The sequence below is a fragment of the Somniosus microcephalus genome, chromosome 14, assembly GCF_052327205.1.
Source record: "Somniosus microcephalus isolate GS21.2 chromosome 14, FLI_Smic_1.0, whole genome shotgun sequence".
Lineage (NCBI taxonomy): Eukaryota > Metazoa > Chordata > Chondrichthyes > Squaliformes > Somniosidae > Somniosus > Somniosus microcephalus.
In genome coordinates, this window is record NC_141000.1 from 35651151 (window position 1) to 35664031 (window position 12881).

At 47.1% G+C, this 12881-nt stretch overlaps 1 protein-coding gene across 1 annotated transcript in view; it reads left to right on the forward strand.

Annotated features, from left to right (window-relative positions):
- Positions 1 to 262: 262 nt before the first annotated feature.
- The window catches only part of LOC147107453 (TSC22 domain family protein 1-like), a 249646-nt gene continuing 237027 nt past the window's right edge, over positions 263 to 12881 (forward strand). The window contains exon 1 of the mRNA XM_086006505.1: positions 263 to 3756. Within this exon, the coding sequence (XP_085862631.1) occupies positions 1094 to 3756 (2663 nt within the window). The 5' untranslated portion in view covers positions 263 to 1093. The remainder of the gene's footprint in view (positions 3757 to 12881) is intronic.

The following is a 12881-nucleotide window of genomic DNA, read 5'->3' on the forward strand; positions in this document are numbered from 1 at the left end:
TCCTATGAAGCGCCTTGGGACGTTTTACTACGTTAAAGGCGCTATATATATATATATATAAAATAAGTTGTTGTTGTTTCCGCGTCGCTCCGTACGACTGGCGCTTGGCAGGACCGCAATCCTCTGGCACTGGCCTCGTAGCCGCTCGGTCATTTCCGACTGTTGGCCCGAAGCTACTCGGCTGTTATCGAGTGGCAGCTCGGAAGCCGCTCCGACAATCGGCAGTTTCCCACTGCCCGGCCCCGCCCGAAGTTGGGCTCGGTAATTTCCGTCAGTGCTCGGGGCTCCTGCCTTGTTTCCAGACGGCTTTATGTCTGCTTGGTCTGCGGGGCGGGGGGAACGGTGGTGCGCCTGCGCGGCCGCCATCTTGCCGGCGCTCCGTGTTCCAGTGACAGGGACTGTGAGTGGAAATCAGCTTCATCATCATCATCATCATAATAAAGGCGAGGAGCCGCGACTCTCCTCTCCCCTAGCAACCGGGGCCTGCCTCTCCGCACAGGCCGCGCCGTTAGTCGGCCCCGACCAGAGAACGGTCCCGCCTCCTCCCCCTCTCCATTATTATCAGTATATATATATATAAATTTTGAATGATGCGGTAAAACGGCCGGCGGAGCGGCGCCCTCAGCAGCGGGGACCTGGGCCTGCGATGCTGCCGCCGGGCGGTGTGCGGAGTTTGTGTGAGGAGGCTTGAGGAAAGTGTCAAACTGACGAGTCCGCTCCGGCCTGGCTTGCGCTCGGGGCCCGTTCCCTTGAGTGAAAGGCGAGCGGAATCATCTCCAACCGGCGGCGGCGCCCCCACCCCCCACACACACCCCGGTTAAAATGTCGGCAGCGGCTTGAGATGAGCCGGCGGGAGGAGAGAGGGAGGAGGCGTCTCATTTGAAAAGAGGGCAGCGCTCAGCCAGCCAGTGGGAAAGAGAGAGGGGGTGGGCTCAAAGCAGACGCCGGCCGGCCGGGTGGGTCGGTCAGCTCAGATCCCCGGCCCCCGCTTGCATTTGGCTAGTTTGCCGCAGCCGGGTCCCGGGGTGGGTGTGTTGTGTGTTCGGGGGGAGTGGAGCCGGGGTCCTGGGGGTTTCTTTTCATTCTTAATGCGATGATGCACCAGTCGGAAAGCGCGGCGGACAGGAAGATGGCGCACCCGCTCTACCCTCGGCGGAGCAGCAACACAGCCGCTGCCGCCGCTCCTGCTCCTTCCTCGGCCTCCCTCACCAGCCTGATGGGCGCCGCCTCCGCCGGCCGCCCGCACCCAGAGGACGTGCCGCCGGCCACCGTGCGCTCGGCCGCGGTTGTGCCGGGCCCTGGACCTGGCCCGGGTCCGATCCCCAGCTCCGTGCCGGCTGCCTCGGCCGGGCCGCATCCGCCGCAGAGTCTGAGCCTCCATCCTCTTCCTTCTCCTGCTGCTGCTGTGCCGCCCGTCTCCATGGCCGGGGCCCAGATGAAGAAGAAGAGCGGCTTTCAGATCACCAGCGTGACCCCGGCGCAGAACAACGCCGGCTCCAACAACAGCATCGCCGAGGATACCGAGAGCTACGACGATATGGACGAGTCTCACACTGAGGACCTGTCGTCTTCCGAGATCCTGGACGTTTCCAGGGCCACCGACTACGAGCCGGAGCGGAGCTCTTCCGAGGAAACTTTAAACAACGTCGGGGACGCCGAGACCCCCAGCGCTCTGTCTCCGAATCAGCCTCGCCTGCCTCAGCATCAGACAACTTTGTTTAACGGCAGCATCCACGGCCTCCATCCACACCACCACCATCACCCTCATCCTCACCACCATCACCACCACCACCATCACCCTGCCATGGTGGCAGGGCCCGGGATAGTCAGTGCTGCTGCACCTTCAGGAGGAGGAATAATCCCTTCTGCAAATGTTACCACTAGTACTGAAAAAAATGGCATCAGTGCCCCCATGTCTGGATTAGTGAGCAGCTCAGTTGGTACTCCTGCACCACTGGCATCCAACATCAGTACCCCAAGTAATGGTAATGCCAGAACTGTAAGTGGATTGAGCGGTGTGAGTAGTAATGTAAACATCAATGTTGCTGGGACAAGTGGTGGCACCAATGCTGTTGGTAGTACTACTAGTGTCATTGGGGCTTCTTCGAATACTGCAATTTCTACAAGTGCAGCAGGAGGCCAAGTGCTTGCAGTCAGCCAGCAGCCTGCAGCTGGCAGTTCCAGATTTAGAGTTGTGAAACTGGATTCTAATACTACTGAACCATACAAGAAGGGTCGGTGGGTTTGCACTGAATTTTATGACAAGGAAAATGCCACTGTTCTCACTGAAGGCACATCTGTGAACAGGACAGTGGAAAGTGTAAAGCAAGCTGCCATTGATGCAAATCTGGAACGGGAGAGTACAAGTGGAGGGAGTTCGGTAAGCAGTACTTTGAGTGCAGTTGGTTATTATATAGAAAATGCTGGTAATGGAGAGCCAGGGTTGGTTTCTGCACCTCAGCAACAGGCCTTTCAAGCACTGTGTAACCAGCAGTTGGATTTTAGCAGCGGTGGTGCTCTGCCACAAAGTGTTTCCCAGCCACAGCTTACACAAATTCAGTTGCATTCGCAAGACGTTATGCATTCGCAGCAGAAGCCAAGTGCTTCCCTCTCTGGTCGAACAACTATCAGTAATGTAACTAGTGTTCAACAAGCCCCAGTTCAACAACAGTTACCATATTCTCAGCAACAACAGCCTTCGCAGACCATGTCAGCTGTGCCCCAGCCACAGCAACTATCGTATCCTCAGCAACAGCCAGCTTCACAGATGACAACACAGCATATTATGTCATCAAATACAAGTGCTGTCATTACAGAATATGTGCAGCACCCTCAAATGCAGCCCTCTGCCCATGCCATGCAGCAGAGCAGTGGTGGGGTAGGATCAGCAGCACCATCAGGCCAACCGCAAATTGTTCAAGGCCAAGCACAATCTGGACTGGCACCAAGTCAGCCTGTGGGACATGTTTCAGCAATGATGCCACCTGCTGGTGCTGCCAACGGGCAGCTGGTAACGGGTCAACAAGGGAATACAATCTCTTTGTTACAGCAGTCTTCACCACCTATTAACCAGTCAGCACCAATCGGCTTGCAGCCAAGTGCTCCTCAACCTGCCCCAGCACAGCAAGTAGGACAGCCTTTGCAGAGCGGGATGGTACAGCAGCCGGGCAGTGCATCAGGGCTTGTGCAGCAAGTAACTATGGCACCACAGAAACAACAGTTGTCATCACAACCTCAAGGTCAAGGAGTTGAGTGTATTATTCAAAGTGTGAACAATCAGCAGATAACTGGAATAAGTTCTACACCATCTACTGTTACTGCCAACCTGCCCAGTGTTGGATCTAATGTATCTACCAGTGTACCTGCTGCACCTGCAAACGCTGTTCCACAACAAACCACTACGCAGACCTCTGTTGTGCAGAATGGCAATTTGATTCAGAATGCCAGTCAGCCTTCCATACCAACAAATGTAACCCTCCCTGTGGTACAAGGAGGACCACAGAAAATGGTGCCAGTCTCTGCTCAGTACCCAGGTCCCATCCAGTCACTGTTGAATGCCGTGGAAAATTCCCGCCGACCTGCAGACCAGCCAACGCTGAATGTACATCAGGTAGCTATTGGAGAAAGTGTGCTGAGTGCCGCTTCTGCTCTGGTCCAGGAAATTGCCAGCAGCGCCAACCTACCTGCTTCTGCATCGCTACTTCCTTTAAAGACCTTGCCACTGTCCATGCAACCTGTGGATGGTGAAGATGACAGGTAAGAGTAGGTTTTGGCATAGTCTGTTTGTGTGTGTGTGTGTGTGTGTGTGTGTGTGTGTGTGTGTGTGTGTGTGTGTGTGTGTGTGTGTGTGTGTGTGTGTGTGTGTAAAAAGTGTAAGCTCCATGTTTGCATATAAAATACTTTTTCTACAGGAAACGTGGTTAGCATTTGTTGCATTTTGCACATTTAATTCTTTGAACTGTGGTTGCTGTTTACATGTTCCAGACAATGATATGTTTTACATTAATAATTCGAACAGCGGTGTTTTTCTTTAAAAAATAGTTTTCTTCAGAGGTATTTAATTGCACATTGGACACTGATATCACAAGTTAAAATGACGCTTCTCACACTTCTGTAGACACAACTTTTTTTAAAATTCTTAAGTTAACCGTTACTAGATAAAAATAACCTCAAAATACTGCAGTTTAGTAAGATTATAACAGTTTGTAGACTGCAAAAGAAAGAGTGGGACTATAAAATCTTCTACAAAATAGCCAAAACATCGACATTTAAAATGACCTCAAGAATGTAAACAACTAGAAAAAAGACTTGTAATTTTTCCTTCACTGTACAGACCTTGTGTTGTAACTATCAGTATTTGTCAGATGCTCAGCCCCATTGCAGTTGATGGTTCAGGATAGGAAATAGGGAGAAAAGTAGTTGAAAAATTGCAGGACATCAAAGTTATGCATAGCTGAAGTATTCCTGTTTTGGAATAATTCAGCTCTTAAAGAAATAATTTCTTCTTGTTCAATGAGTTGGCCTTTGCAGTTGTGCAACTGAATGATACCCAGTGTTTATCGGTCATATTAACTTGACTTTGAATGATAGAGCATTGCCATGGAAGGGCACATGGATTTTTTAAAAGTATTTTTAGTTTCTAATTTGTGAAGAATCTTTTATGCCTCCATTAGTTATGAAGTTAGGATTAAAAAGGAGGAGTTGCCTTGCACTGTCAAAATAGTTTAGAAGGTGACATTTGACCCGTGTAGAATATGAGCTGAACGCTGCACACTGAATCAGCCAGTTGTTTGGCTGGCCTGCCCTACATTGCTATGGAATAGTGTAATGCTATAGCACTCTGAACAGGGGGCTTGGTTCTACCGCCCCTTTCATTGGTGATTGGCATGGAGCTGCTGCAGAACTGGTGCCTCGTGCCAAAGTTTATACAAATGCTTAACAGATGGTTGATGGATTCAGATAAAAAGATGACTGCCAAAGATAGTGTGAACTGAAAGCTCCTAGAATATGAATTCAATCTTTTCCTTTTTGTTTTTATGAATTACCAGTATCTGTTCCATTTTCCATGTTTTAAGTATCTGTAAATGCATATTTTATTCTACTAAAAGAATTTGCAAAAAAATCAATGATATATTGATCTGAATTAAAAACTAAAACATTGCAGTGTTTACTGTAATTCTTTCCCCTCAAGACTTGTATTTTATGTCAAAGTAAGCTTGATATGAATGGAAGTGTGCATTCATTTGCATATACAGACCTGTTATTTTCCCATAAAATGCATTTTTTGCATTAGAAAATGGGGATGGGGGGGGAAACAAATAAGTACATGTTATATGTAAGTGTGCATATTGTATGTGGGAAAACTTAAGGTTCTGTTGCAAAAGAAAGACTACAGATTGACTTTCAGAATGTAGAGATATAGTTGTAAGTCCCCATCCCTTCTGTTCACTAGGTATATGCACTGTGGGGTATGGTACTGAGCCAGGATGAATTGATCCCTAGTTAACCTTGAGTTAATGGATCTGAACTGGGCAGTGGTTAAGGCCCAGTTGACTGGTGTTACTGGGCTGGAGAGACTGGGAGAATCACTGAGTGCCATCACCTATTTCTGTTTAGTCATCCCTGCTGGAAAGTGTGTGAGAGACGCAGGTTATGATGAGGTTGTGATGCGCTCCCCCGCCCCCCCACTAAATTTCTTAGATTCACTTGAGAAATGGGAGTCTGCTGGAAGGCTGTTGATGCCTGCAGAACTCTACTCCAGCATAAATCACTGCCCAGCAGAGGAGGGAAAGACTGAGATCAGGAGGGGAGTGGCAGAGAGGTTGTATGATATAAAGTTTTCAGATATAGGGTACATCATGGAAGAGCTTTATTGCTGTACTTAAAAATTGAAACTGGCAATAATGGAGTCCCTGCAAAAGAGAGCGTTAAATTCACTCTTGTGTTATGTGTGTCAAAGTTTATACCAGTTCAGCAATGACATCCTGGGAGCTATTTATGAAGTGTTTGTGGCTGCCTGTCAAACCATTGTGATCAACATGATCAGCTTCTCGCTTCCCCCCCCCACCCCCCTCCCCATTTCTACAAACGTTACCATACCTGTTCATTCCAAGACTTAAAGGTTCGATGTAAACGCACGCACTAAAACATGTAGCACATTATAACCTCAGAACGGATGGACGCGAATTTACTATGGCGTTTTTTATCCTTTTGCTTGCTATGGGATGGCTTGGAATGATACTGTACTTCAAATGATCAATCTTCTTTCAATAGGAACTTGTTTCCTTTGGATGACCTTGGGAAGAGGGAAGCTGTTTTTTGTTAAAATCTTGTTGGAATTATTCTAGTCAAATCTTTGTCTAGACATTTGCCATCATCATAAGAATTTAAAGGTGCTGCTTGAAATAATGTGGAGGGCTGCATTTAATTCACAGCTCGCTAAAGAAAACCCTTGGTGTTACCAATAACTGATCAAGAAATGGACATCATGTTTCTCTTGGTATTCGCTCCTGACAGAATTTCTAGTTTAGATACCTGTGATTGCAGCTAGTGGGAGTGAACATTAAGATGGTAGAACCTTTTATAACCCAATTTCTAACAGTTAAGCAGGGATGGGATGCTGGGGTGGGAGGTGTTGGGAGATTAAACTGTTAATGAAACTTTGGAACCTGATGAGAGCAGCAGTGTAATTCGCGAATGATGCTAGAAAATTCAAAGTTTTATGAAGGCAAATAGCTAGATACATGAAATTAGGGTTTTTGTATTTTTAGGTAGCATGGCTCACAAAAAAAACCCAGATGACGAGTCTAATTTGACATGCTGCAGGATTTCTTTGCACAAAATTTGGCCTGTAACGATATCACTTGCAAACTTACGACTTACCTTGAGTAGAGTCTTATACAATGTAATTTTTTTTTAATACTCACTGATCTTCCCTGGTGTTCATGAACAGAATAAAATTCTTTCCCTACAACTCTTCCTTTAATGTCTGATTCTTTTTCTCTATCTCTTCCACTTTGTCTCCCTATTTTCATTCTTGTCTCTATCTGTTTAATGCTGATATGTCTCCCTTTTTCTGCAGGGCGCGACTGCTGCCAACAAACCGGAAGCGGATTGTGCATGCATGCTGCCAGTTAGTCACGGGAATGGGTTCGGCTAAAAAAAAATTAAATGCCGGGAGGGAGCCGGCTGTGAGGAAAAATGCCGGGAGGGAGCGGGCTGTGAGGAAAAATGCCGGGAGGGAGCTGGCTGTGAGGAAAAATGCCGGGAGGGAGCGGGCTGTGAGGAAAAATGCCGGGAGGGAGCCGGCTGTGAGGAAAAATGCCGGGAGGGAGCCGGCTGTGAGGAAAAATGCCGGGAGGGAGCCGGCTGTGAGGAAAAATGCCGGGAGGGAGCAGGCTGTGAGGAAAAATGCCGGGAGGGAGCGGGCTGTGAGGAAAAATGCTCTGGGGAGGAAAAAAAAGAAGCTTCCGGTTCCAGATGAATGCTCAGCTTCCGGTCGTTGGCAGCTGTCACTCTGTTTTCTGCATGCCTTCCCTACAAGCACATTCCCTCTCCTCTGCATGTATTTCTGTGTCCCTTCAAACACTATCTCTTTCTTTCTCGATCACGGTCTCCTTTCCCCCATGTTCCCCAAGCCGTGGGGTCCTTGGCTCACAAAGATTCATAAATGCTGTTTCTGACTGAAGGAGTGACTAGCTGTTCAGCCCAGGAGGGATTTCGAGGAATGGGATGGGATTGGGATGGCAGAGCCTTGGACTGCAGGTTGAGTTAAGCTGGAAATGTGGCGATTGATCACTTTGGGAAGGATTAGGTGGAAAGGGGGGATTTTAAGGAGGGTGTTGAGTGAGGTGGAGGGGATTCAGGAAATCTCCCGAGTTGCAAACAGTTTTTCAACCTGATAGTGGCCAGGGTGGGAACTGGAATCTATGGCAAGGGTGCGGAGCGGGGGCTGAAGATGGCAAGGGTGCGGAGCGGGGGCTGAAGATGGCAAGGGTGCGGAGCGGGGGCTGAAGATGGCAAGGGTGTGGAGCGGGGGCTGAAGATGGCAAGGGTGCGGAGCGGGGGCTGAAGATGGCAAGGGTGCGGAGCGGGGGCTGAAGATGATTGCTTTGATCCTCCTGATGTTTAACTGCAGGAAATTACGGCTCATCCAAGATTGGATGCCAGACAAACAGTCTATCAACAGAGCCAGTGGAGGGATTGAGTGAGGTAGAGCTGGATATCGCCAGGGTACATGTGGAAGTTGACCCTGTGTGTTCGGGTGATGCCACCAAGGGACAGCATTTAAATGAGGTAGAGGAGGATGCTAAGGATAAATCTTTGGGAGATTCCAGAGGTAACAATGTGGGGCAGGAAGAGAATGCTGGCTACAGTTTGATAGGCAAGAGTGGAACCAAGCGAAGATGGCTAGTGGAGGAAAGGTATTGGAGGATGATGTAGACCATGTCAAAGGCTGCAGAGAGGATGAGGATGGAAAATACACTGCTGTCAGTCACAGCAGGTGTCATTTGTAACTTTGATTAGTGTTGTTTTAGTGCTTGCTCACTTTCTTCCACACCCCCCTTTTTCTTTGTGTCTATTTGTAAATCTCTCTTGCACGCGGAGTCTTACTTGCTCACAAGGTCGTTTTTCTCGGCCTTTTATGCAACTGTTTATCTGTGATACGACAATGTGAAAGCACATTTGCTTTTCAAATAATGCACAGACTTCCAAATTCTGGGATGCCTTTGAATGCTAGTTGCTCCCCACAAGGAATATTTGGGGGGGAGTGGCGGGGGCTGGCGGTGGAAACAATGTTTTGGAGAAGAAAAGGCCATTTCGCCTATTGATGGTTAGAGGAGAATTTCTGTCAGATACACTCCGATCACTTGTGTATTTCTAATGGATACTGCAGCATGAAAGTGGAACAGAAAAAGGGCATTTGACCCATCAAACCTATTCCTTCCAACAGCTCCTGTAATTTCTACTGTTGTGGACAGTCCATAACTTGATGATATGAAGGAGGCGGGTGTACAATTTAAAACTTCAAAGAGGGAACAAAACCAATTTATTTCTGATCTACAAGCTATTCACGTGAAAACGGAGATCAGCTTATCCTTATTCATCCCTCACAGTTTGCATTACATCAGTGCTACCTTATTCTGTACGGTATTAATCACTTATGTTGACAATTAAAGTCCTGTAATATCAAATCTTTTTTATAACCATTGGTCCATAGGGTATTTCATATTAGTTTGTTTCTGGGGGCCAAGCCCCCTCAACTGGGGCCTGAGTTATGTTTCAGTTCAAGGGTTGAATTTTCACTTGACTATTGAGGTGTTGGGATTTCAAGGCCCTTTGACAAATTCTCTGAGAAATGTTATGGGAGCTGTAGTTTTCACCTTGCTTCTGTGGAAGGGCAGTGCCCTGGGTGCTAGATTTTTAGGTGCACCAAAGTCAGTGTTCTCGAGCAGGCCAACATCCCCAGCATCGAAGCTTTGACCACGCTCACAGCTCCGATGGATGGGTCACATTGTCCGCATGCCCGATACGAGACTCCCAAAACGAGCGCTCTACTCGGAGCTCCGACATGGCAGGAGAGCCCCAGGTGGGCAGAGGAAATGCTTCAAGGACACCCTCAAAGCCTCCTTGGAAAAAGTACAGCATCCCCTCCGACACCTGGGAATCCCTGGCGCAAGACCGCTCAAAGTGGAGGAGAAGCATCCGGGGAGGTGCCGAACACCTCGAGTCTCTTCGCCGGAAGCCAAGCGGAAGGAGTGCACGTCAACCCAAGCACCCCACCCACCCGCCCCTTCAACCACCGTCTGCCCCACCTGTGACAGAGACCGTAGTTCCTGTATTGGACTCATCAGTCACCTGAGAACTTATTTTTAGCATGGAAGCAAGTCATCCTCGGTTCCGAGGGACTGGCCAAGAAGACAACTTTTAACATGGCAGTGAAATGTAAGTGCTGGTGAAGCAAGAGACATAAATGAAGGGTTCTGTACAGTTTAAGCCATTAAATAAAAATTGAGTCTAGGATGAGAGTTCTTTTTTTCTCGCATCACTGAGGGAGATTGATGTTCGTGCTGGCCTGGCAGAGGGATGTTTTGGGCACTTTAATGCAGAACTTTGACATATTGGCCAGAGTCAACCAGCCCTGGACCACGTTCAAAGTTCGAGTCACTGGAGGCTTAGTGTGGTGATGAGTTTCCTCATGCAGTGCTAGACCGACACCTTCAAGGACTGCAAATCCATTGGATTTAAGTGGAGAAATGTGTATTTCATAATTATGTAAATAACTTGAGAAAAAAGTTTTGGGGTACAAGCAGGGAAGGTACTTGCATGTTAAGGAAATATTGCAAATCTACTAGGTGAGGGGGGCCAACAACTGCTTGCATTTATAAGCACCTTTTAACGTAGGAAGATGTCTCCAAGCATTTCATAGAAGTGTAATCAGCCAAAAAATGACGGAGTCAAAGAAGAAGATACTTGGGGAGGAGTGTCTAAAAGCTTGGTTAAGGGGGGTCTTAAATAAGGAGAGAGCACTTTAGGGAGGTAATTTCAGAGCTTGAATCCTAGACAGCTGAATGCACAGCGGCCAGTAGTGGGGTGAAGGCAGTTGGGGATGCATAAGAGGCCTGAGTTTGAGGAGTTTGTGGTCGGGCGGGTGGTGGGAGAGAAAGCGCTGAAGGAAGCTACAAAGATATTGGCGAGGTTGTGAAGGGATTTGGACTCTAGGATGAGAAATTTAAATTGGAGGACTGGGAGCCAATGTAGGTCAGCAAGCACCGAGGTGATGGGTGAGTAGGATTTTGTGCAGGTTAAGATGCAGGCAGCAGAGTTTTGGAGGGTAAAGGATGGGAGGCTGGCTAGAAAAGTATGGGATAGTCAAGTCTGAGTTGACATGAAGCAACTGTAACTGAATCTGGATGGCTCACAGCTGAGCCCAATCCTGTACTTGCCTGACTCCCGCTTGTGAACTTTCTGGCAAGGTTTGTTGAATGTCTGGAATAAGAACCCAGGCCGATACATCCAACCAGGGGTGCGGAGGCCGCTTGCTGTACTCCTGCCACTAGAGCTGAAATCGGCACTAACTGGGCATTGAATCTGGTCTGTGACTCCGCTGCTCCCTCCTGTTATAATTTTTATGTTGAAATATAATTTAGTTTTTGGAAGGTTAATGTTCCAGCAATATTTTTGCATGATTTCCACCGTTACTGAATTCTGCTGCTAAATTAGTTTGATTACCAACTGGTTGTTGGTTAGCTTGTCTCTGAAATTGCCACGTGTCAGTATCAGAGTTGTCACTTTGTGCTGCAGAGGTTTATATTTGGTGTTAACCTAAGCACATTAGGGTAAAGTTTGCTTTCGGCTAGCTGAACAGTCACTTAAGCACTAATGCAATCTTAACCCTGCACTCTGCTTCCCTTGCCTCCTCCTCCACTTCCAATTTTTTCCTTTCATCTTCTGAAGATGCTGTTGCCATGTGCCTACCTTGACCCCCAAGTGGCCATTCTTCATGTTGAGCCTGCCCACTGCACCTTTAACACTTGAATATCTTGCAAGCTTCTACAACTGTGTTTGAGTGCATACTCACCATCTGAATTTGACTCCAGATGTAGCATTTTATCACAATATGGCAACGTTTGATTTGCCAAAAATGACCGTCATTGTCCCAAGCTTGACAATAACTGGGCTGCTGAATTAAAAAGTAGTTTATTTAGCAGTGGGCTCGTGATGGTCAAATGTAAACATGCTGCAAACTAAGGCCTGTTCTTTAATGTACTATCATGCACTGCAACTGCTTGGTGGGGTTTTCTGTTGTATACTGCCTCTAAGAAACCGCCTTTTGTTGACAAACCAGTGGATTTTACTACAGGACAGCAATAATCTATTGGCTTTTGGTTCTATGGCTTTTCTATAATCCTTGGGTTTCTCAAGGTGCCTTTGCTTTTACATTGATTGTGTTCAGTCAGCCGCATGCTATAATATAGGTGCACTCCACGCTCTGGTCCATGTTGAGAATGATACATAGATACCTCTCTTTCATTTTCTCCCGGCAATAGTATAGCAGTGCCTATAGATACTCTTTGGGGGATTTAACTGAAAAAAATCACTTCAGTTATAGCAGAAGACTTTTATCTTGCTGCTGGTTTAAGTGAAACTCATGAACTCTGACTGTCGCGCTCTCCTTTTTATTACATCTGCCTGTCGTTGGAGGACTAAAAGTGCTTTCAGCATTTGGTAGTCTTGTGCGTACGCCTAATTGTTTCTGTAGTTGAAGGTGGTAGTGACCTGAAAGTTGGTTTATTGGTGAGACATTTTGTACAGTTAAAATGGAAATCAATGGCATGTGACCGGCTGGCTGCTGAAAACCTGGTGAAACTTAATTTTTTCCTTTTGAAAATAAATTGGCATTGGCTTTTTACATAGTATTTACAGCAGTGTTTATCTAGCTTCTGCTTAAATGCATCTATGCTAGTTGCCTTAAGTACTCTTTGTGGTAGCGAGTTCCACACTCTAATCACTCTCTGGGTAAAGAAGGTTCTCCTGAATTTCCTATTGATTTATTAGTGACTATCTTATATTTATGGCCCTAATTCTGGTCTCTTCTGCAAGTGGAAACAGCTTCTCCTACGTCTACCCTATCAAACCCTTTCGTAATCTTAAAGACCTCTATCGGGTCACCCCTCAGTCTTCTCTTTTCTAGAGGAAAGTTCCCCAGCCTGTGCAAATAACCTCTCCGTTCTGGTATCATCATTATAAATCTTTTTGCACCTTCTCCAGGCTGGAGACCAGAACTGTTCACAGTACTCCAAGTGTGTTCTAACCAAGGTTCTTTTTTTATGGCCTTTGTGATTTGTGTATCTGTACCCCTAGATCCTTCTGCTCCTCCA